The sequence below is a fragment of the Mirounga leonina genome, unplaced genomic scaffold (genome assembly GCF_011800145.1).
Source record: "Mirounga leonina isolate KUSES-001 unplaced genomic scaffold, KU_Mleo_1.0 Mir_173, whole genome shotgun sequence".
Lineage (NCBI taxonomy): Eukaryota > Metazoa > Chordata > Mammalia > Carnivora > Phocidae > Mirounga > Mirounga leonina.
The window spans coordinates 48,828,525-48,853,644 of record NW_023270447.1 but is presented as its reverse complement, the minus strand read 5'-3'; the positions used below and the strand labels follow the sequence as shown (position 1 = coordinate 48,853,644).

Sequence of the window (25,120 nt, the reverse complement as noted above, 5' to 3'; positions counted from 1 at the left end):
CCTATAATTACTACTAGAGTTTTTGTTCACTCATCTTCAAGTCTTCTTTTTCCCCTTATAGATATGTTTCTCACATTTATTATGATGGCACGCATTCTGCTTCTCAAGACTCAATATGACATCAAATTTACTCATGATGTACACCTCCAGTGAGGGTTTAACAGAAGAGATTCTCTTGTGTTGTTTCAAGACAGTTCTAGCCTGAATCTTCATGAAGACATTGAAAAAAAGCTTCCGCAGGGAGTCTATCTTCCCAGAGTCTCTGTTTGGAGCAGAGGGAACACTGTTGTCCCATAACTGAACAAATTAACTATTAAGGTCAGACTCCTGTTAATCTTACAGCGAATGTGACAGTGGGTGAGATGGGCCGTGGGGGAACACGTCAAAAATGATGAAAAAATATTTATGGTTGCCAAATCAGAACCCCGCAGTGATTCTCACCCCTGGCTGCACAATGCAATTCTTTGGGTGGGGGGAGCCTTCACCGAACTACTGATGCCTAGGCCCCACTACCAGAGATTTGGATTGTCTGGGTTTGGGTTGGGGTCCTGGCACCAGTGGATTCTAAGAGATGCCCAGGTGATTCCAGTGTGCAGCCAGACTTCAGAATCACGGTGCTGGGGAATGAATGCTCTGTAGGAATAATTAGTGAAAGTCCTACTGGGAAAACTAAACACATCTTGATTGATTACATAATTGATTACTTAATTTCTTCAAGAAACATTCACTGAGTGCTTTTCACATGCCAAACTCTGGCTAGGCGCTGGAGATACAAAGATGAATAATACATAGACCTCGTTCTTCCGAAGCTCAGAGCAGAGCAAGAATATACAATCATTCTAGTTTGGGAGTGGAAAGAAGTGGGGCCAGGAAGGGTGCAAGGCATCTACACCTCAACTCAGAACTCAGGCCGATACTGCAGAAGAAAGAATTCAATTATCCATTTAGAAAGCTCAGGAGAAATGGATTAACTTAAGTGATTTGTAACTGCACCTAAGTGGGTACCATTAAGGCACCTAGTGATTCCAGGCATTCGAATGTATGTACCTTTCCCCAGTGAGTGATCTAACAAGGAAGACACATGCTAATGAAGACTAATTCCCTCTGTGGTATCTAGGAGTTGAGCTTTCTATCACCGTTAGCCAAGAGTAAACAGCTGCTTTCCTACCTCCTGGCAGAGAGAGACAGGAAAAACTCAAGCAAATGAAGAACAAAGTGGGGGTGGTGGAGGAGCTGAGATGGGAACCAGAAAATGTGATGTAATAAATGATTTCTCCCAAGAGCAGCACTGCCCCATAGAACTTTCTGTGAGATGGAAAGTTCTATGTCTGTAATATCCAGTATGGTAGCCTGTGGTTCCATGTGGCTACTGAGCACTTCAAATACGGCTGGTGTGACTGATGAACTTTAAGTTTTATTTTGTTTTGGGGCGCCTGGATAGCTCAGTTGGTCACGTGTCTGATTCTTAGTTTTGGCTCAGGTCATGTTCCTGCAGTTGTGGGATCAAGTCCCGGGTCAGGCTCTGCGCTCAGTGCGGAGTCTGCTTCATATTCTCTCTCCCTCTTCCTCACTGCCCCTCTCCCTGCTGGTGCTCACTCTCTCTCTCTAAAATAAAGAAATAAAATCTTCAAAAAAAAACCAAATTTTATTTAGCTTTAATTAATTTCAATTTAAATAGCCAATATGTAGCTAGTGGCTAGTTTGATAGTTTAGCTCTAGGGAATATATATTTAAAAAACAGTTTGCAAAAACAGCAGGCTTCTTCTGGTGTAAAAGATTTTTTCATTGCCTGAAGTAAGCCAGAGCTAGATATTTGCGGGGCTTTTTAAAGGAAATTAAGATTCATGTTTCAAAGGAAGCCCATGAAGCCTCATCATCATTACAACAGAATGGAGTCCCATTTAATGCCAAAATATTCCAGGCCTACTGAGATCTGGGGCTCAGTGGTCTTCCTGGATTCACCTAATCTCATAGAGGAATTGGTGCTGCTTAGAGGATATGTCTCTGTGATGACTGAAAAGTTTCCTGTAGTCATGCAAAGTTGGGCCTCATTATAGCAGGTAATGGACCTCCTTTCCCCAGCTGCCATTTCAGGAGGGTCCCAGAGGTTGTCTAGAAGGTTAGAGGGGGCGGGGAATGCTTAGACCTTATGATGAAAGTTAACATCTTCAAATGTCATACATCTGTAAATCCTTGGACAGTGAAATATTTACATCTGGCTTCCTAAAAATTAAGCTGGTCCTTGGAACAGTCTCCTCCCTCTTTCCCCCTGCAACTTCTTTTTACTGTGGCAAGAACACTTAACCTAAGCTCTACCATCTTGTGACGCCTGGGTGGCTCAGTTGGTTAAGTATCTGTCTTCAGCCCAGGTCGTGATCTCAGGGTCCTGGGATCAAGTTCCACATTGGGCTCCTTGCTCAGTGGGGAGCCTGCTTCTCCCTCTGCCTGCCACTCCCCCTGCTTGTGTGCTCTTTCTCTCTGACAAATAAATACATTCTTAAAGAAAAAAAGATCTACCACCTTAACAAATTCTAGAGAGTACGGTACAGTACCATTAACTACAGGCACAATGCAGGTCTCTAGAACTTAGTCATCCTGCAGAACTAAAACTTACACTAGTTGAATAGCCGCTCCCTACTTTCCCTTCCTCCAGGACCTTGCAACCATCATTCTACCCTCTGCCTCTATGTGTTCAGGTATTTCATAGACCTCAGATAAGTGGTATCATGCAGTTTTTGTCCTTTGCAATTGGCTTCTTTCACTTAGTGTAATGTCCTCAAGGTTCAGTCAAGCTGTCACATATGGAAGGATGTTCTTCCTTTTAAAGGCTGAATAATATTCCATTGTGTGGATTTACGTTAAAAAAAAGATTTTATTTATTTATTTGAGAGAGAGAGAGAGCCGAGAGAAAGAGAAAGAGAGCGCGCGCACGCACAAGCCAGGGGGTGGGGGAAGGGGCAGAGGGAGAGGGAGAAGCAGGCTCCAGGCTGAGCAGGGAGCCCGATGCGGGGCTCGATCCCAGGACCCTAAGATCATGACCTGAGCTGAAGGCAGACACTTAACAGACTGAGCCACGCAGGCGCCTCTACCACATTTTCGTAATCTATTCATCCTCAGTGGACATTCAGGTTGAAATGGTCTTTCTGACTATGCAAGGGGAAAATCAATATAGGGACTGGACGTGAAAAGAATTTGCTGATGATTTAGGTGGCACGAGAAAGGCAGACACCCCTTGGAAGGTCAGGGCGCTAAGGTGACCAGGCTAATGTGAATGACCAGGGGGCTGCTGTGGCTCAGGGATCTGACTCTGGACCCCTGTGCTTCCCAACTTCAGTCAAATGTCAAGAAAACCAATTTGCATTTGAAAATAATAGCTACTTCTAGGGTGCGAAATTTGATGTTTTTAGGCTAGGCAGGGTGGGGGAGTGGAAAGAGGGACGTCTGCAAGAGCATCAGTTCGAACTGCGGCTTCATCATTGGCATTCCCTTGGATAAATTCCTTCCTCCCTCTGAGCCTCAGTTTTCTCCTCGAAAAATAGGCCAGTGTAGGGGCTTGCTGAGAGGAAGCAGCAAGAAGGCTGATGTGTAGGAATAAAATTAGCACAGTAACTGGCAGAATAAAATCTCAATGGATGTCAGTTCCCTTTCCAAAATTACAGACAGGAAGGAAGGGTGGGGGGAGGGAGGGACAAGGAGGAGGGAGAGTAGTAGAGAGAGGGAGAGAGAGATGGGGAGGGAGGGGGGAGAAAGGAAAGAGAAGAAAAGGGGGGCGGACAGAGGGAGGGAGGGAGAGAGAGATAGGAGGGAGGGAGGAAGGGAGTAATAGAGGGAGAAAGAAGGAAGGATGGATAACCATGGAATAGTTACTTGGTAGGTGACTGTAGACAGAATCCAGGCCACTGTAAAGTGTTGGGAAACACGAATCCCAGGAAGGGGCAAAGTCCCCTGGAGAAGCTGAAGGTGTGACATAGCCTTCCCAGCAGAAACAGCCACAGCAGGTTCCGGCGACCATACCTCTCCCCCCGTGTGAACACTGGCGAGGCTGGACCATTCTGGGGGTCAGCCCCATCATTCATCCCTCCTACCCCATGCCCTTCTCTTCTCTACTCTTCTCCGTCTCTGGATTTCAGAATCCATTAAGCAACTCCACATTTCCACACCCAGATTTTCTAAAACATAGGCATTATTTTCTTGAGAAAAACAAGAAGACAAAAAAAAGGTAAGGATGGGGCCGGTGGCACGATCTGCAGGCTGAGGGTGGAGTAAAACAAGAAGCTACTCAGAGCTAAGTACGCTGGATCTCAGTAACAGTGATGAGGGGTAGGAGACGTGGATCACGATGCCTACAAGGGGGCAGTGCCGGGGTTGGGGGTGACAGTGCTGGTGACCAGTGACCTCTGTCATGACCACGAGAACCCACTGCTATTTCCCTCCACATCTATTTACTGAGCAACTATGATAAAACACAGTCCTTGTCTCCCTTGAGGGAGACGGAAAAGAAGACAATTGTCCTAGGATAATTATCACGCGAAGCCTTCAGCACAGAGCGCTTGGTTCAGAGTGATGACACGGCTCATGCCGGCGGTTCACACTGCTGTTGTGTCGACTACGAAACACGCAGGATCCAACCCAATCCTGAGGGCGGCCGACATTTTGAGATGGGTAAAGTAGTGCTACTGGGGGGCTGACGGTATCGATGCTGTTGTCGTGAGGCAGTGATCAGAGAGATGAAGGTACGGCTATTTCTACGGTGACAGCCAAAATGGGGCCAGTGATGGGGATCAGGAAGAAACACTGAAAACACCAGCCCGGCCACTGAGTTTCTGCAGGGGCGCCGGCACCAAGTTCATGCTTTCACACTCGCAGAAGCCTCCGGGGCTCCAGATCCTGGTCCCAACCCATGGCCTCACCCCAAAGCGCTGCCACTTGCCAAGGAGAATTTTGGAATGTGGAGCCCCCTTCCTTGCTTCGGCTCCCTTCGTCGGGCTGCAAGACGGCTCTCCTCCTCCAGCGGCTGTCAGCGAGGGAACACAGGTGCACAGGTGGAGAGGTGAAGAGAAGACGGGAGGCTGAAGGCGAACAACTTCCCCAAAGCTCCTAATTACTTGTTTTTAACGATCTCTTCCTTTATTGCCTCTCCTTTCAAAAATCTATTATTCTGGTCCTCCATTAGCAAAAACTCGAGGATGTTTCAAAGCTCCTAACAAGATTTGGCAGCAGTTCAGTACTTTGAAAAGGGAGTGAATTAGAACCCCTTGTGGAACTGGCTCAGTGGCATGACAGGATCCCCACACACTGGTGGGGAGGAGGGCAGGGGACCTTCTCCGAGAGTCAGCCGTCTCTTTCTCTGCTGCTGCGTGTGTCGTGGAGAGGCTACTCCTGGGACCCAGATGGCACCCAAACGGTAACAAGAAATACTGGATGGAGCTGAAATCAAGCGAGAGTAGCGGAGGCTCAGGCTGAGCGCGGAGCCAATCAGAGGAAATCACAAATGGAAAGATGTCACAGCAGAGGAAAAAAATAGTCAGAGGGCTTCGCCTGCTGCTCTGACAGCCATTATGGGCAAAATGCTTTTCCTTTTCTTCTCTGGAAGAATGCAGATTTTATGTGCTCGGGCATATTCACTTCCTTAGTCACGTCTTCATTCCTGGATTCAGTCCTCAAGGCATTCATCTAAGGATTAATAAGCTTCCTGAGTGCCCACCACAAGCAAGGCATTGGGCCAACACTACAAAGGCTGAGATGCTGTCCCTCCTCTGAGCTCTAACAGTCAAGCTAGGCCAACTGGAAGGTTGCAGTTCAGGTCAGAGCGTGACGAGTGTCACAACAGGGGTACCGCACCGAGCGTTTTCAGAGCGGGGGTCAATGTCCCTGCTGCAACGGCATGCATAGGACGGAAGCCATCACAAACAACCAAAAGCAGAATTCTCTTTTTGCGTGAATGCAAGTTGACTACTTGGCTCATGTCTCGATTTTCCTTTGTTGTGAAATTGGGGAAATATCCATCTCACAAAACTATGTGAAGATTAGCTTGGGTAAGATTTCAGGCAGTAGCTTCACAGGCGTGGCACCTGATATACATTTGGAGTTAAGACCTCCAGATAAGTATCACGATTCCCCTCCCAACTGTGCAGACTAAGAGGAGACCTGTAAGTCACAGCAGAGAAACCTAGCATGTATTTTACCACAAGGAAACTAAGGCCCCAAGGAAAGCCCAGCTTGCTCATATGTAAAACAGCGAGGGAAATGGCTACTTCACAGATCTCTGAAGATCAGATGAGGCAATGTTCACCAAAAGGACAGACCTGGACAGCAGCCTAAAGGTTGGAAGTCAGGAAATCCGGAAGAGCACTATCCTCAACTGTCTCTGATTGATTGTCCAACTTACAAATAGTTTGTAAATTTGTGTCATGATTTCACATGCCCTCCTAACAGGTCTCTTACTATGTTTCTCACCTTCAGGCTTTGGTACAAGCTACTCCCCATGACTGGCTGCCTTTCTCATCCTTGTTCATTAGGAGAACCACAACACATCCCTAGAGACTTGAGTCTAATTACCTCTTCCAAGCCTTTCTCCAAGGCCCTCAGGATGGATTAGATGAGCCTCCCCTGGGCAGGCTCACATATGTCCAGTTGCAATGGTTGATTTTCTCTTCTCCACTACAGACTGTGACCTTGTAGAGACTAAGTTCCTTTTATGGGACACTGTATCTTACTCATTTTTGCATTCCTAATATCTAGATAGCCCAGTGACTAGCACACAAAAGGAAATTTTATTGAATTGGCAAATTAAAAAAAAACAGAATGAGTGAATGGATGAACATGTTTATACAAGAGAATAGGAAACTGAACAGAAACTTGGTTATAGCATGACTTACAAAGCGGAGGGTATGGTAGTCCATATGGTGTTTCCAAATGCTCGGCATGAATGTGTGTGCACATGTATGCACACACATACACACACACTTGCTCACTCACAAAGACTTGGCATTTACTATTATAAACTCTAGAAAGGATCACATATCCACTCGGTCACTTGACCCATTGAGGCTTTGCAGTCAGGGTAAATGGCCCTTGTTCTGATTTCAAAGACATGCTAGGGAGATGTCTCAGAAAAAGTTACAAAAACAGGGATATGCCATCCTTCTGGCCCTTCCAGTACCTGGATGATATTTTCATCTGAATTCTTCAAGTCCTTCCCATTAGTGAGATCCATCGGTGGCTGAAGGGTGGTAGTCAATCTGTGACACTCCTCATTACTTGAAGTTGGGCCAATATCTGATCTTATCACTCTCCCCCTTAGTTGCTAGAAATTGGTGAAGTGATCCTATCCCATGTCCAAAGAACTCTGGATCTCCCCCAACCCATTCTTTCCTTGTCTTCTAATTTCTGTAAAGGCCAACAACTCATGCTTAGATGCTCAAGCCCTCACGTGTACTCTTTTTTTTTTTTTTTTTATCATTTATCCTAGTAGGTAAAGTCTCCATTTTTTTTAATTTTATTTTTTTTATTCTTATGTTAATCCCCATACATTACATCATTAGTTTTAGATGAAGTGTTCCATGATTCATTGTTTGTGCATAACACCTAGTGCTCCATGCAAAATGTGCCCTCCTCAATACCCACCACCAGGCTAACCCATCCTCCCACCCCCCTCCCCTCTAGAACCCTCAGTTTGTTTTTCAGAGTCCATCGTCTCTCATGGTTCGTCTACCCCTCCAATTTCCCCCGCTTCATTCTTCCCCATCTCACGTGTACTCTTGATCCCTCTTCTCCCACGCTCTGACATCCAACCATTCACTAAAAATTGCTCTCTCCAGAAGCTACCTCAACTCTGCCTGCCTCTTCCCATCCCTTCCACTGCATTCTCTTTTGCCTAGACTTCTGTTTTTACTCTTCCCCCTTAAGTTCATCTCCAATACAGCAGTCACAGTGGTATTAAATCAGATCAGGTTCACTTTCCTGCATAAAAGGTTCCACTGTCTTCCATTACACTTGGAACAAAATCCAAACTCTGCACCACTACCTGTAGGACTGTCCATGCCTGGCTGCCCCCCCGCCCCCGTGTCTGAACTCATCTTCCACTCTCCCCCTTTCCCGCTGTGCTCTGGCCAACACCGTTCTTCCCTCTGTTCCTCGTGGACCACTGGGGCATGCCCTTATCCTTGCTTTTCCCTGTCCCTGGCCCACCGGTTTCTTCTCATAATTTAGATCTCAGCTCAGGTGTCACCTCACTAGGGAGACCTCCTGTGACCATTTCCCTAAATAGGAGAGCAGCCCCCCACTTCTCATCACATTACCTCGCTTGATTCTGTGGCTTGCACTCATGCTCTGTTTGTCTTTTACCTTGTTTGCTGGCAGCCTTCCCCTGGGAAATGTGAGCTGGGCAAGGGCTGGGACCTGGGCTGAGTTGTATAGCACCTAGGCAGAAACTATGCAGTTACAACAGAGACACTTTGTGCATGCTACTCCAGGGACAAGGGAACTGCATGCTTGCTACTTTGACATCACTGCTTTGGTCTCTGTTGCCTTTCCTGCCTGTTTTCTGGTGCTGGACACCCTCTCTCTGAAGACCAGGTAGTAGGGCTAGAAGATGGCATATTTCACGAGATCCTACACAGACCTCACAGGCAGAGACCCTCTTGACCTGCATGCTGGCTACATCTGCTCTATGAAAAGACCTTTTTAATCTAAACTAGTCCATATAGACTTGATTAGGTCACAAATGGTTGAGATCATTATTTTTGGTTGTGGTAGATCCATAAAACCCCCAAATGGACAAATCACTTTTGATTCATCTCTCTCCCACACGCTGACATCCAATCATTCATTAAGAAATGGTAATTCTATCTCTAGAATGTATTCCAAACAGTCCATTCTGGTCTGAAGAGGAAGGGATGGTTTTAATATTAAGACCTCAGCCCTTCTTGGCCAGGTGGGAGTCATGCAGCAAAACAGTAACGGTTACTGTTTAGATGGAACTTCCTCTGTGTGTGTAGACACTATTTACATATTAACTCCTTTAATTATTACAATGAATGTAGGTGCTGTTGCTATCCTCATTTTCAGAGGAGTAAGCTGAGGCCCAGAAGGATTAATTAACTTGCCCAAGGTCATACGACTAGTAAATGGTAGAGCTACAATTTTCACCAAAGTGGGCTAGCTTTGGAGTACGTGCTCTGAACTATTAAGCTGTGCTGAGGAGAACAAAAGGTGTCAGACGATCTGGGCTTTAAGACTAGGGAGAGAGTTAAGGGTTCTGGAAGGAGCAACCACAGTGGGCAGCTTAGGAGCCCGCCCTGCCACAGCCCACCCCGATCTTCTCTAGAGTACCCTGGCCAGATCACACTGCAAGTAATAATGACTGGGGCTCAAGGGATTGGAAATTTCTAGGTGACTGTGGAAAGAACAACAGAGAAATAGCCAGAGACACAAGGAGATTGAAAAATACAGGAAATCAGGAACGAAGCCAGAGTATCGGGCGGAGGGCACACACCGGTGGGAAAGAGGAGTAACAGAGACCAGGACAGCTGCTAACCTGCCTGAGAGAAACATGGTGAGGCGCTGACAGAGCTCTGCGACAGGCAGGAAACAGGAGGTGGGGCGGGGAGAGTGTGTAACAGGTGAGTCAATGTCACCTTCCCAGGAGCCCTTCTTTTTGTACAAGTCAGGAGCCAGGGATGCCTCCTTCAGAGCCAGACCTTATTTCCCTCTCCCCCTAGCATCTCAACCTCAGTCTTCTTGTTCATAAAATGGAGACAATCATAGTTGCTATGTTAATTAAACTAGATAAACTGAGTGGAGCATCAGAATCCATTGGGGGAGCTTTATCAATCTCCCTTTACACACACACACACACACACACAGGCACGCGAGCCTTACCAAAGCAGATCCAGGGGGTGGGGCCAAGGAAGTTGCGTTTTTTTTTTTAATAGTACCACAAATGGCCGTTTAGGCGATGCAGTCTTGGTGATTCACTGAACCAGCTAGAGCTTACCGAACAACGCCCGTGCTCCCTGGCCCCCAGTAAGTGCTCAGCAAATGTTCATTTCTTGCCTCCTCTCCAAGTCTTTGCTAAAACAGGTGTTGCGTGTTTCGGGGTGGGACTGTCCCCAACATGTATTTTTGTATTCTCCACGATCATTCATCTCTTTCTCCTTTTTTACAACTCGAGTTTGTTCATTATCCTTCTGTAACCACTAATAATGGTAGTTAGGGAGAGAGAAAGGGGCGGCCTCTGCATGATGATTTATCCAGAAAAGCTGAATTACTGTACCAAGAGAGAATGAGTGTCAGCATCAATGGATATTTATGGGGAAACTGTATATTATAGTGGTGCTCCTTAGAGATGCTGTAGTTAAGGTTCTGTGCATGTTAATGGTCTGTATTAGAGGAATAATGATAGGCTCACAGCAGTAGCAGTTAACAGATACCGCGGGTCCACATTTTTTCACCATGTAACAGATCTCCAAATAATCTGATTTATGCCCACTGAAGGGGCGAGCACGTGTCAGGGAGCCTCTACTTTGTGGCTAGTACTGCAGTTGTTGCAGCCCAGATAACAATGGGTGCAGAGTGCCAAGACCAAGAAGGACAGAGGCTTCCTGCCTTCTGTTTGAAATCTCATGTGTTTTCTGGTCTTCAAGACAAGGTTGGTCCGGTTGGGAAGGACATTCACTGGCTTTAGGTAGGTGGCCCTACATCCTGGTTTGCTTAAGAACAGCTCCTGTTCATGCCTATTGTCCTGATGGCACTGTTAATAGCAGACCCCTTTTGCTTTCAAAAGTGACACAGTTTGGATGATAAACTAGGTCACCCTGGATTTAAGTTCAGAGAGAACTGGCTTAGATTCTTAGTGATGCCTCTTCTAGCCATGCTAAGTGATTTAACTTCTCTGATCTTTAACATCCTTCATAGTAGAGGAGAGACCTACTTCTCATGGTTGCTTGGGAGAGTCCTGTGGTTGTGCATAAGGGCCTATCTCCGTCCCTTGCTTTGATGGTGACAAATGTTCCTTATCCCCGCCCCATAGCCATGAAACTCGCCTGCAGGTTCAGCCCTACCCCAGACTCTCAGGTTACACTTGATCTTGTTGAATTTGCTTAGCCATGGAGAATTAAAGGCACTCTGGCCCCTGCCTCTAGATACCAAAGTTATTCCCGCCCATAGACCAAAGCACCCTAGTGACTGGGCCAGGTCTTGCTCCTCCTTCTGCCTCTTGAAGCACTTGGTATAGTCCTATGGCCATAACAGCTCATAATAACAACTATGGCTAACATTTATTGAGCACTTACTATGTGCCAGAGGCTGATCTATATGTTATACATGGATCACCTTACTCAGTCCTCAGAAGAATTCCATGAGGTAGGCACCGTAGTCATTATGTACATTTTATGAGTGAACACACCATCCAGGTTCACACAGCTGGTAACTGAGGGAGAGAAATGTAAGGCCTAAGCAGTAGGGCTGAAAGGCTCCACCTCTAACTAATGCCGAGTGCTCTGCCCATGTTGCCAACTGGCCACTCAGAGCAATCCAAAAGATAAAGCACCTTGCCTAGTCGTACAGCTAAGAAATATAAAGCTCTGGTTAACTTCAAATTCTGTGTTCTTCCTGCTGCTTTACTCTCTCTCAAAGAGTAGGCTCGCAGTCTGTGTTCATGAGTTCACTTATAGAATAACAAAGGCTCCAGTGGAAAATAACATGAAGGATCTTTTCATCTGAACACTCCGCTTCTCCCACCCATGGAATTAACTGGTGGATTTTTTGGACAGTGGTTTTCACATTACCCTCTCTGGATCTCTGCCTTTCTAGAAACTTCCATCCTTCAGTAAAGGATTCCAGGTGGGTACGCCTTGAGGCTCCAACCCAGCTTCAACCACAACTACCCTTCCATCTGTTTATATATAAAGCTACTGGGCACATTTCATTTGAATGACAGTTCTGGGGTTTTATAAAAAGCTTGAAGACCATTCCTTCAGGAGAACAGTGGCAGGTATTTACGCACAGCAATGGAGTGATCACTGTTTTGTCCAGACATGATTACTGCCAACACACAACTGAGCAAACAGGACACTAGGCAACTGTTTATGTAAGCACTTATCCCCTTCCACATTTGCATTTGTAGAAAACAAGTTTTGGGAATGATTTAACAGCAAGCTGTCTACAACTCTGCTTGATTCCATTCATGACAGCCCGGTTTTTCAAACTGCAAAGAAAGAGCCAGATATCATTCAAAGTGATAATGTGACACCACCCAAATGGGAGTCAGGGACTGAGAACAGAGAGGGGGATGAAAGGGATGACTACTGTCTTTGGCAAGAACCTGAAGACAGAGAATGGAAAGGCTGACCTGCAAACACTCTTAGAACCTAGAGACATAAAATAGCATGTACGTAACTGACAGCACTAGATAAGAGGAGATGGAGCGTTCAGGCCCTAATGCCTGGTTCATGACCTCCCCAAGCTGGCCACTTAGGAGATAGCTTAGAACTCACGTTTCTCTCAGCCCCATCAGCAAGATCATTCCAGATCTACCCCATCATTCGCTCAAATTTACACACCTCCCTCCCTCCATCCCTCTCCCTGTCTGCAGGGTCTCACCCTCAGTCCAGACCCACTGTAGTCCTTATTTATCTACCCCTTGACCTCTTTGCCCTCAGACCCATTCTTGCCCTCCCTCTGCTCCATGTGGTATGATGAGGGCTGATCCCTGTCAACTCCATTGCCCAAGCTCCCTTGCCAACCCACTTCCCCTTAGATTTGGCCAACAGGAGGAGCTAACTGGACGCCGGATGGTGGGAGGAAGGGAGAAGAACTGAGTTTCTCGCTGGCCCTTTTCGGGCAGGGTTCTGGCAAGTGGTGGAGTCGCCTGCATGGTTTCAGTTTCCACCAGACAGCCGGCCCCTCTGGCCAAGGTCCCTGCTCCTGCTGGACAGCTCCCTCTGCAGCCCCAGGGCCTGCTGGCAGCCTTGGCCCCTCTCTTTGTGCTTCCAGCCCGGGGGATGGTAGCAACTTCTGACTCTTACTAATTTGGGTTGCCCCACTGTCCTCTGTTTGGCTCTGCAGTTCTTCTAACACCTTTGTAACGAGTTTTCCACATTAAATTCCCTCTATTAAATTACCTCCTGTGGGCTCTGTTTTCCTGACTTCATCCTGATAGATACACATAGGTAATCCCATTAGCTTCTTAATGGTCTCTCCAATGGCCAAGCCACCTGCTGTAGGCCACCAAAGTGATGCTGAGAATCGGAACTCGAATAGTGCCACTCCACACCTTAGAGCATCAGTGGCTTCCCAGCCAATCCCAGTTTCTGAGCGCCACATTCCAGGCCCTTCACTCATGGGCGCTGGCTTCCCTTGGCACCCTGTCTCCTGCTGCCATGAAGGCATCCTGCAGTCCCACCACCCCAGACTCTTCATCAGCCCCTGGGGGGATATGGCATGCTTTTCCACATTTCAGTGCCTTTAAACATTCAGCTCCTTCTTCCTGAATACTGTTCCACTTTCCTCTAGTGCCAATTCCCCATCATCTTTTAAGACTCTACCTCCTGGGTGAAGACCTCCCTGAACTCCCTCGGGCAAAGTGTGTTGCTTCCCCACTATGCTCCCACAGCATCTTCTAGACAGCCTCTTATGGCCTGGATTACATCGACTGCAATTATTCGTATAAGTCTACCTTCCTGAGGCCATTAAGATTCTCAAGCAGCCAGCCTTATTCATCTTTCTATCTCTAGTAAATAGGACACTTTCTGGCAGGTAGGAGGATCTTAGTAAATATTTGCCAAGTGGATGAATGAGTGAATCAATAAATGGACAGAAGTTGTCAGGGAACTCAAAAAAGGACTCTTCACACCTGAGCTGTGGGATTACAAGTCCTGAAGGTCTGTCACTGCAGGCATGGTGGCCAAAGCCAGAGTCAGGCATGTTCACCGGTGCTCACCACAAGTGCTCTGGAGGGATTCCTGCATCGGTGGGAAGGCTAAACCAGCAGCTTTTCATGTTCTCCTTAACTCTGAGATTCTAGGAATTTTGGATTCTATCTCAGGACGGTTTTGTTAAGTACTGTGAAAAGAAAGCCTGCCTGAGAAACATGAGACGGGGCCAACTTCTTTTTCCTTCGTGGGAATATGCAGATTCAGATTCCTTTCCCTTAGCTCAGGAAGACCTCCTCTTGTGTGACATCTATGTTAACTGCATTCTGATAATTATCATTTCTCTACAATGTGGTGCTTAATGAGGAAGTGAAACTGACAAATGTTCAGACTAGATTTAATTCAATTATAAAACATCTTGATCCAGATTTCAAACTACAGGAAAAACCAACTGCTGAATTGTGAATGAAAATTTTTTTGCCATGAAAGATGGGGACGGGTGGGGCGGCAGGGTGGTTAGGAACAGTTGCCCAGAGAATTTCGGCAATTCTTCACATTAATGGATTGACTCTTCCTACATTTGCAGCAGGGAAACTGAATTAAATCTAGGGCAAGGAAGGGGTGCCTGGGTGGCTCAGTGGGTTAAACATCTGCTTTCAGCTCGGGTCATGATCCCAGCACCCTGGGATCGAGCCCTGCATGGGGCTCCCTGCTCAGCAGAGAGCCTGCTTCTCTCTCTCCCTCTGCTGCTCCCCCTGCTTGTGCTCTCTCGCTTGCTCGCTCTATCAAATGAATAAATAAAACATTTAGAAAAATCTAGGACAAGGAAAATCAACCGAATACTGATTTTGGGGGGACAGGAGTCTTGTAGAGAAACATAGGTGTTTGGAGGGTGGGAGGCAGGGAGGGCCAAAGGGAGGGCCTGTGGAGGGTCTTTCAGAGGGAGGCAGCTCTCATTGAGATTTGTTCTTTGGGACTCCCAATTATCTTTTCAACATCAGAATGAACAAAACAGTGCACAGGCAGAGTGAGGGGTCAGGAATGAGTCTGATATGGGCGAGCCTCATGGAACTTGGGCTAAAGGGGGAGAGAGGTGTTCACAGCCACCCCCTGGGGGCCGGCCTCAGCAACAATGAGTAATGGGAGTCAGAAACCGGCCTGAGTACTAATTCTGTCTAGAGGAGATGAGGGTTTGGCATTTTCTTTAATCCTAAATGCAGTAGGCTTTAGTAGAAATTGTATGGGTGCCTGAGTCAGAACAACCTAAGGTTCAACTTTTAGCTCCGCCACTTACTGGCTTTGTGAGTGTAGGTGAGTAATGTGACCTCTGGAAGCTTCCGTATATGTAACTGACACCTACTTCCCAGCTGTGATCACTAAATGAGATAGGTCAAAACCACAGTCTAGGCTATCCTGTGGCTCACAACATATGCTCAATAAAGTCAACCTGCTTTTTCCCCAGCTAAGTTCCCTTAGCCTCTCAGTGAGCCTGGCTAGTGGTCTGGTGCTATGACACAAAAAAAGAAAATGAAGGGAGGCCTGGACTTGAGATCTGATCACTGGGGTTTCTACCAGTCTCTCCCAGCATGGCTCCTTTCCAAGACACAGCAGAGAGATGCCAAGCTCTCCAGAAGGAAGCTAAGGAGGAAGAGACTTTCTAAGTACCTGCCCTGTGCCTAATGCTTGCTCAGTGCGGTGCCTTGATTACGATGCTTGGTAAACTTGTTTCCAGCCAGAGCAGTGATGTCACAGGGCAAGGCCACAACTAACTGCTGCGCAATGAAAGCCAGGGAGAAGAGGATGGAGACAGGAGTGGGGCCTCTGGGGTGCCTGGCTTGGCAGCTGAGAAAGTGGGAGCAAGAGGATGAAGGAAATACTAGATGTAATGAACATGGGGGCAAGTGAACACGAAGACAGATGTGGGACTCTGAGGTCCACTCCCGGCACCCACCTTCACAGCACAGGAACCCTACAGAAACATTCACGGGCTGCTGGAATACTCCTAGGACCAGGGACCCCACTACTCTCTGAGAGCTGTCCTGTCCTCTGAAGCGCAGCTCAGGTGATTTCAAATTTCTTTCTGATACTGAGCCCAGATTTGCCCTCTCTTGTCATAAAACTTGAGCCTTTCTCGTAATCCTGGGTTAGCCTGTAAAGTAACTGGAGGTAACTAATACACACCATCCCTCAATCTTTACAGCCCGAGGGGCTGTGAAAGCAACACTTCATCCTCACAGAAAATGCCTCAATGTTGCTTCCTGAGTCTCACACAAGCCCTGAGATGTTGGTGGAGGATGGTGATCATTTCCACTTTGCAGAACAGAAAAATGAGTCTCAGAAACTCGAAGCGATTGGCAAAGATCACATCCAAAGTGAGGAAAGAATCTCAGGGGGAGTCTGATCATTCCTTTCAATTTCTGAACCCATGTTTCATGTGAAGCAAATGAATGTTGACGCTGGCTTATTAATTTGACAACTCATGTGTCCCTTCCATTTACCACTATGCCGAACTTTTAAGTCTCTCTTTTGAAGGCCAAAGAAAGTTCTGCTAGAATCCACTGACTGGTTATTACTGATAATTAGAAAGTCTTTTATGTTTAATACAACAACATAAAAGGGTTTTAAACTGGACAATTATAGGGTGAAGAATTCTTTTTCAGCCACAAGGATATTACATGAGCTGGGAAGGAGGGGAGGGGAGAAGACAACGGCTGGGTGTTTCTCATGTGACAATGACATGAGGCATGCAAAGGTTTAGGTCCGTGTCATTGAAACAGTTGACCATGAAGGTTAAGTCTCAGCCAAGTTCAGTGTTGTGGGGCATACAGGGTCTGAAAGAGGCACTTCTGCAACCTGTGAATGCACCATTCCATTCTTGAGGTCCCCCTGCAGAACCAGAATCATGTTCAAAGGCTAACAGAGTGCAAAAAGCACTAAATAATGGATGTGGTAATGGGCTGCTTAGCGGACATCTTCCTCCCCACTCAGGAATGTGCATTCCTGACAACCCCAACGAGGCCAGGATGTCTGTCTAAAGAACATGAGCAGCATTATCAGCTGGCCGAAAGGAAGACTACCTTCATGTCCCCTGTTTCTTCTAGAAGGAAAATGATGATAAATTCATCAGTTCTGAGTGCTGCTAAGCAGAGGCAGTGAAAACTCAGGAGCCCAAAGGACCTCAGTGATATGCCCAGAAGGTACTTTGCCTGCCCACGTCCTGTTCATCCTTCAAGGCTCTGTCCAAGTGATACCTCCTTCCTCTCTGTCTCTCTAGCCAGCTAACATTCCCTATCAGCCAGCATCTGTGCTATTGGAATTCAAAAACCTCAGCATAAAAATAAAGCCTGCGTGCAAATCTTCCAGGTGCCTTGACTAGGAAGCGAGGAAATGTATATTTTTGGGAGTGGGATTAATCCTTCTCTTGGTTCCGAGTCCTAGGAAAGGGTGGAGGGGAGCGTAGTATGACCCTAAGAGCAAATCTGCTAGAAGAAGGGAACATTATAGGTCTGGATTAAAACAAGCCAACAAAAGCATCCTAATATGTTATTTATGCAAGGGGAACAAGAAAGGTACAAGTACAGTTTAGCACCCCAAGGTTATTGGGCCTGGTGGGGTAAACTAGCGCATGGATGCATGAAGGTGGGGGAGAGGGAAGAGAGGGAATCGGCTTTCCCTCTGGACCTGCAGCCCAGCTCAAGACAAAACTGTGCTCCCATAAGTTGATGCACTGAGGTGGGTAAGACCCATAAGAAATGCAATGGATTCTAACTTCTGTGCCAAACTCTAGAATCCAATACACCAAAAGTGACACCTCAGTGAGAATATCTCTGACCACGGAAGGTGACAATGAGCCAGGGACTGAGCTCTATGACAGAGGTTTTGGGGCTGCAATCAAGGATCCTATTGGCTTCAAAGCCCACAAAAATTTACATGGGCACATGTGTGGGTTTTTTTGTTTTGTTTTGTTTTTTCATGGGGAAAGAGTATACCATCAAAAGCTCAAAGAGATTCCAAGTCCCCAGAGGAGTTACTTTAGTGAGTAATGATTAGAAGTGATTCCTGTCCTCAAGGAGCTCACAGAAAAATAGAAGAAACAAATAGAATAGAACAGCTCATGCTGTTGAATCCCTATTCTGCACCAAGCCCTCGGATAATTCACAGCCTTCGGCTCATTTAGTCCTTAACACAAACACTCTAAGGCAGGTACTGTCTGTCATTAACCCCAAAGCCAAGGCCTTTAAGAAAATCAAAGTCATCAAAAGGAATGAAATCTTGCCATTTGCAACGACGTGGATGGAACTGGAGGGTATTATGCTGAGCGAAATAAGTCAATCAAAGAAAGACATGTATCATATGACCTCACTGATATGAGGAATTCTTAATCTCAGGAAACAAACTGAGTGTTGTTGGAGTGGGGGGTGGGGTGGGAGGGATGGGGTGACTGGGTGATAGACATTGGGGAGGGTATGTGCTATGGTGAGCGCTGTGAATTGTGTAAGACTACTGAATCACAGACCTGTACCTCTGAAACAAATAATACATTATATGTTAAGAAAAAAAAAAAGAAGATAGTAGGAGGGGAAGAATGAAGGGGGAGACGAACCATGAGAGACTACGGACTCTGAGAAACAAACTGAGGGTTCTAGAGGGGCGGGAGTGGGGGGATAGGTTAGCCTGGTGATGGGTATTAAGGGAGGGCACGTTCTGCATGCAGTACTGAGTGTTATACGCAAACAATGAATCATGGAACACTACATCAAAAACTAATGATTTAATGTATGGTGATTAACATAATATAATAATATTAAAAAAAATCAAAGTCAAGGGCTCACATGGATTCATTAAGAAAAAGTAACAATGCATTGTTATCACTGCAAAGAGGAGCATAGTGGTCTCCAGGGGCGGGGGGGTGGGGGGGTGGAGGTTTACTCTGGGGTAAAGAAGGCTTCCCAGAGGAGGTGTGCAATTACCTAGCATACTTGCACTCCCCGGCTCGGTGAGAACTATTTGCCGTGCATCGCTTGTAATGACAACACACGTGCAGGGGTGCCTTCTGTTTGGAGGATTAAAGGACACATTCATGTAAAACCCTTAACAGAGCATATGGATTAGATTAAATGAGGACATTTCCGTGTGCCTCTCTGATGAGCGCATATTCCCTAGGATTCCTTTGTGCTCTGAAAATCCCTCACAGGGTGGGGTCCAGAACCAATAACAATGTCCCAGATAGCGTCATTCAGCCTCACAACAGTCCGATTAGGGTTGGAGCTGGAATTTCTAAGGGTCTGTCTTCACAGCCTGTGTTCTTTCTACTCATTACTGAGCTGAGATCAACAGTGACTAAATACCCTAGTTCTTTTTACATGGGCCGTGGCCAAGTCATACGTCCTCCGGAGCAAAAGTTCTGAGGCTGCCTTCTGAGGGCCAACTGGAGGTCCTATATATGAGCCTGGCCTCGCAGTGGCATGGGGCAGTGTCACAGAGCTTGAGATTTCCCATTTCCAGGAGTCCCTCCAGCTGATGGGGTCTAGAGGTAGTGGACCTCCTGAGTTCTTAGAAAGCCCACTACACATGGCCTTTTTCACAGTGGTCTGTCCACTGGCTGCACCCTCACACACGCCAAAGGCCTTGGCCAGCTCTTCGACTGTCCCTCTGAGACCCGTCAACTACTTTCAAACTGGATGGCAACCCTCTTCCCAGGATCGAGACACTGCCCCCTATCTGACCATGTATAATATAGTCTTTGGCGGGAGACTTTTGCTATTGCACACGTGAGACCTTGAGGCCCTCAGACATAGTGGTTTGCACAATTCAACTCACTGCCACTCATGGGGCCAGACCTTGGTCCAGACTGGCACCTCTTCCTCAGCCCCACCATTTCCACCTTATGCCTCCTTCCCTCTGACTCACTGAGGAGTCCTTAGCATGCAGACCCCGCCAAAGCTCTACCAGTTGTGACACTTATATCCAGAAGAGGGGTTCTTTCCTCAGGTGGTAGACACAGTTTCATATGAATGGGGGTTACAGGAACCTGGCAGAAGAAAGAAGGTATACTTACACTTACAGGTTGACTTTTTGGCACATCATAAACACCTTCCTTCTTTTGGCTGGTGGGAACCTGTGGAAAAACCAAATTCAACACAGTCAAAACACTTTGATATTCCACTTTCAAAGAACAAAGCAACCCCACTCCAACTCCAGGCTGGCTGAGTGTGGAGGAGAACAGCCCCCGAGGCCCGAGGGTCCCAAATCAAAGGCAGGCCAGGCCCCTTCCCTAGGGACAGCTGGATGAGGGAGGAGTGTGTGAATCACCTCATTAATGTCTGCAGGGGGTCTCTGCCACTGGGCTCCTCACAGAATCACAGAACAGGAGGCTGCAGAGACCTCTCCTCAGGGGTCACATGGTGGATAAAAATCATCCTCGTTTCACCAAAGACAGAAATGGGACGCAGTAAAGTGTTCTGACTTGTGCGAAGTGATTAAAATTAGTTTGTGGCTGAGCTTAAGCTGCTTGGTGCACAGACTGAGATCCAGGTTATTTAAAATATAGCAAATATCAAGGTCCCAGTATCAAGAATGGCTTCTGCTGGGATCGTAGACAAGCCACGGGATATTCACCACAAGTTTTTTTTTCCAAGAAAAGGGGTCATCAATGGCATGAAAAGCGTAAGACAAGAATCCGGAAAATCTCAATTGTTTTTTAATATGTATCTGTATTTTCTTCCCTCCCTCACTCCTCTGACTCATCCATCTGGTCTTACTGGGCCACTTGGTAACTTATCACCCCATGCAGGTCACTTAGCTCCTCTGAGCTTCACCATTATAAAATGGGTGCTATTGGCTCTGCTTCTCGTTTGGGTTATTGTGGGGATCAAAGGAGAAAAGAGATGATAAATAAAAACTATTAGGACCTAAAACACTGTAAAGTGTTAGAATGATGGCTTCTTTCACCACTGATACATTATACAAGCAAGTATAAGAACGTATTCTGTCCTAACACTAACAACAGTAGACATGTTGAATACTTTTCTAATGAGTCAATCAAGGGCTTTACACTGAAACATTCTGGCTTGAAAGCAATCACTCATGCTTCCCAGCACCCAGCACAGGGCAGCTCACACCGCCATCGGATGCCTCAGCCTGTAGTGATTTTACAATTGTCTGCTAATCTGTGTTCCTTTTCATGAGACTCGGAGCTCCTCAAGAGCAGGCATGGTGCCTGCAGCTCAGTAGGCATTTGGTAAATATCTTCTGGGTGAATGTATCATCAGAAATGTGGGCAACAGTGAAGAAACGGAAAAAGTGTCTTTTAGGCTTGGACCAGCCAACTCTACCACATGAAGAAGGAGGAATTTCAGCTCATTCCTCAAGTCCCCTTTGCTGTTTCCACTCTCATCAGCTTAACTTCAAATCCTTATAAAAATCTTAAGAACTCGGTATTAGAATCTTCACTTTACATAGTAGAAAGTGAGGCTCAGAGATGTTAGAGGAACTCTTCCAAAGCTTCCAAGCTAGTTAAGTGATGAGACTCAAACCCAGCTCTTTCTGGCTACCAGACAAGGCACGAACTCACATTGACAGGGTGCTTTCTGTCTGCCAAGCACTGTTCGGAATGTTTGTGTTTACATGTATTCTCATGTAATCCTTGGGACCAGTCAGTTGGGTAAGGATGACAACTGTGTTGCAGAGGAGGAAAAGGAAGCAGAGGAGGGGTTCTGCAGGTGAGCGGGGCTGCCAGAGTTGGAGTCCTGGCACTTGGCCTTTTAACTACGACACTATACAGACAGTCCCCACCGTCCCCATAGCTGTTCCCACTGCTTCTTTTTCTTGGACATCACATTCTACACTCTCAAAAGGTTGTGCACATTTTTGCAGAAAAGAGGACTATGAGAGAGCATGGAGATGCAGAAAATGCACTTTCTGAGCTGCTCTTGCAAACCTCAGCTCTCAGGTAGCCAATGAAGAATGTAATTTCTTTGCTCCTGATAACCGGCCACCATCTAAAAGAAATCCTCTAAGAATGCCTACCGAGCCCTTGTTAACAAGGGCCAATAAATTACCAGCCCACACTTGTATTTTTACTAGCTCACCCTTTCCTGCGCAAAATGAACAGCATTTCTGTTCCCCGTAATTCACGGCTCACTATGGGCACTTAGCAAGTTGAACCGCGGCTGACTCTCAATTATCCCTGCAAATGGAGGAGAAGCGGCAGGTTGGATAAACCCAAACTATGCATAATTGAAAAAGCTTTGCTGCTTGGCTCTCCCATGGGTGAGATATCAATCTGCCTGTTTGTCCTTTAAGATTTATGTCGGCTGGGAAGTCTTCTCGGGAGCCTTGCTTGGCTCTCTACCTGGTGGGAGCCTTCCTCTATACCCTCTGTAACCTCTGCTACAGCCTTCCACTAAAAAATCAAAGTGGCCAAGAACCTATTATGCATTGTGCTCTGTGCTTTGCCCGGGACAATGATGGCGAAAAGCTGGATATGGCCCACAATGGAATGGAGTTCCCTGTCTTACTGGGGGGAGGTGGGAAAGAAATCGGGCTACTCACATGAGCATAAAATGTGCTTTATCTTATGTGGGACCTGTCAAACCACACTGCAGCTGTAAGCTAGGGCAGGACAGATATGTCACTAGCCTGTTCCCCATCGGTAAATACCAGTTACGCAGGCAATGTTCAAGCATCAAACGTTTACCATGTGCATGCCAAGGGCAGAACACTGGCAGAAGTGCCCGAGGGATGAAGATCAGAGGGAGCCTGGTCCGGGTTCTCCTCGCTACCTGGCTGGTCCCTTCTGCCTGTAGACCATTTCATAACATGACACTGCAGAGCGAGTGAGAACAGTTCTGAAGCAAAAGGAAGCAGGAGATCTGGTTCCTGATCCCAGCTCTGCCACAGGCTGTGGGACCTCAGAGTGTCCCTTTGTTCTCCGAATCTCAGTCTTCTCACCTAGCTGTCGGAGACATTCAAGGGGGTGCTTAGAAACTCCCAGGGGGCCAGGACCACGCCATGGTCTAGCCCATCCCCATGTGCCCGGCACACGCTAGGTGCGCCAGCCATAACTGCGTTTTGAATGAAGGAGTTAACAGATGTGGGATTATTGTCAAAGCTACACGTTAACCACCGTAGGTACAGAAGGCACTTTGAGCTCAGCAACATCCTAAGAGTGTTAGAGAGGCAGTTTAAGGGTTGAGTGACACAGGAGCAGAGACTTATCATTTTAAAATAACAATACTTGACACATTATGGGCGATTAAAAATGATTTTCGAACCAAGGAACGTGAACAATGCCTGTGTGGAAGGCTGCGGTCTTGCTGGCGCAGGAAGCTTGTTAACGTGCTACAGAATACCGGGTTGAGAAGCCGAGGCTCTGGCCTTGGGCCCAGCCCTTGAATTGCAGGACTTGATTTCCTTACGGTTTAAAATGATAGTCATCATAGCTATTCTTATCCCCCTGAGTTATTCCAAGGGTCAACGTTAAGTGAGGTGTAAAAACCCTTGTACCGCAAGGTTCTGTGTTGTTTTAAAAAAGATGACGGATAACTTTTTCTGGTGCACGCAAAAAGAAAGACAATTATTATTATTAATCTAGTTTGGAAAATGAGACTACTGATCCTCAAAGAGAGGTTACATTTACTCAAGAGTCTCTCCCTCCCTTACGCGGGGGTTATAAATAGCAAAGTTAGGTGAGGTTGCAACTTTCTGCTAGGCTCTCTGACAGGAGGAGGCGAGCAAGTCATGTTCTACTTCACTTAATACATCATCATAAGACATCTTGAACAGCGTCGGGTACCGATGACATTCTTAGGAAGTAAAGGGAACCAACATTTACACAGAACCTACTATGTACCAAGCGCTTTACACCTTCACATCACTTCTAGAAGCAGATGACGTAGCGTCCCTCATTTTATAGCCCAGGAGATTGAGATACAAAAGTTATGTACTTCGCCCAAGACCACAAAACAGCTCAAGGATTAGGCCCCAGGTGCCTCGTCTGTCCCAGTGATAAGGTCTGCCTCGTTCCACAAAATGGAACGGATGAAAATCTGAGACCACCCTGGGCCAAGCTGAAGAATAAGAAACACTGCAATCTACTCAGGAGGAATAACTATGGAACACTCACTCCTAGGCTCTTAAAACACAAAGAGGAGCCCAGATCCTAATCGCAGCTCCTTAAAAGCCCAGCCTTATCTTCAGGCCCAAGAGCTTATCTCTCCTTAAGCAAATTGAGGCTCAGCTGACTGGCAAAGCAAGAGAGGAGAACAGAGGGTTGATAAAATATTCATTTCCTTAAATGGTACCTTCCTGCTAATGATGGACAGACGGGAAGATCCGGAGGTCAGAACTGTTAAAACAAGTGTGATTTTTAGATAGTGACTTGATACCTACACAGAATCCAATCATGAAACTCTGCATCAGGATATTCTGAGCTGAAAAGAACCTTGGGATTTATTTATTTACTGAGGTCAGAGAGACCTGGCTGTGAGTGAGGGGGCCACGTCTTATAGCTCTGTGACCTTGGGCAAGGCACCTCATCTGTGTGAGCTCCACTGTTTTGTCTGTAAGGTGGGAATGACGGCGCAAGCCACAGTCTTATTGTGAGAGATAAGATATTGCATGTAGATCCCATTCACAGAGCCGGCCCACAGTCAGCACTCAATAAATGTTAAGTAGCTACAGACCACGCGCGCGCGCGCACGCACACACACACACACCACTTCTAAGAGTCTTGTTTGCCCCGTAAAGCAAGCCAACATGATTCTCTAAAGAATCACTGTCCTGTGATGAGGCATGAGTCACAAAAAGCAGCAAAGGGCCCGTCGAGACTCTTCTGTCTTAGCTGCTCATTTTACAGATGAGTACACTGAGGCTCGGAGACAGAAAGGAACTCGACAAGCTGGATGAATGGCTGAGTTGGTACCTGGACTAAGATCCTGAATCCACACACTGTGTGACCCAGGATAGAGTCTCTTCTGTACATCCTTCACATGATCTTGCTTCATTCTCATTCCAAATGTGAGTTACGGAGAAATTACTCCCCTACCTTATTACTGGGGAAAGGGAATCTCAGAGAGGGCAAGTATCTTGCCCACTACCACTCAGCCAAAGTTAGGTGGTGATGCGGCCAGAACCAGAGCCCAGTTCTCTGCCAGCCTAGACGAATTCTTCCTGCACACAGGATGTCCCACACTCCCAGCAGTCCCCCCACAGGGCACAGTGGGAGCCCCGCCAACTACTGCTCA

At 46.7% G+C, this 25,120-nt stretch overlaps 1 protein-coding gene across 1 annotated transcript in view; it reads right to left on the bottom strand.

Annotated features, from left to right (window-relative positions):
• Nucleotides 1-25,120, bottom strand: part of DAB1 (DAB adaptor protein 1) — a 581,991-nt gene that overhangs the window by 34,583 nt on the left and 522,288 nt on the right. Inside the window, exon 7 of the mRNA XM_035018460.1 lies at nt 19,933-19,992. Coding sequence (XP_034874351.1) covers nt 19,933-19,992 — 60 coding nt within the window. The remainder of the gene's footprint in view (nt 1-19,932; nt 19,993-25,120) is intronic.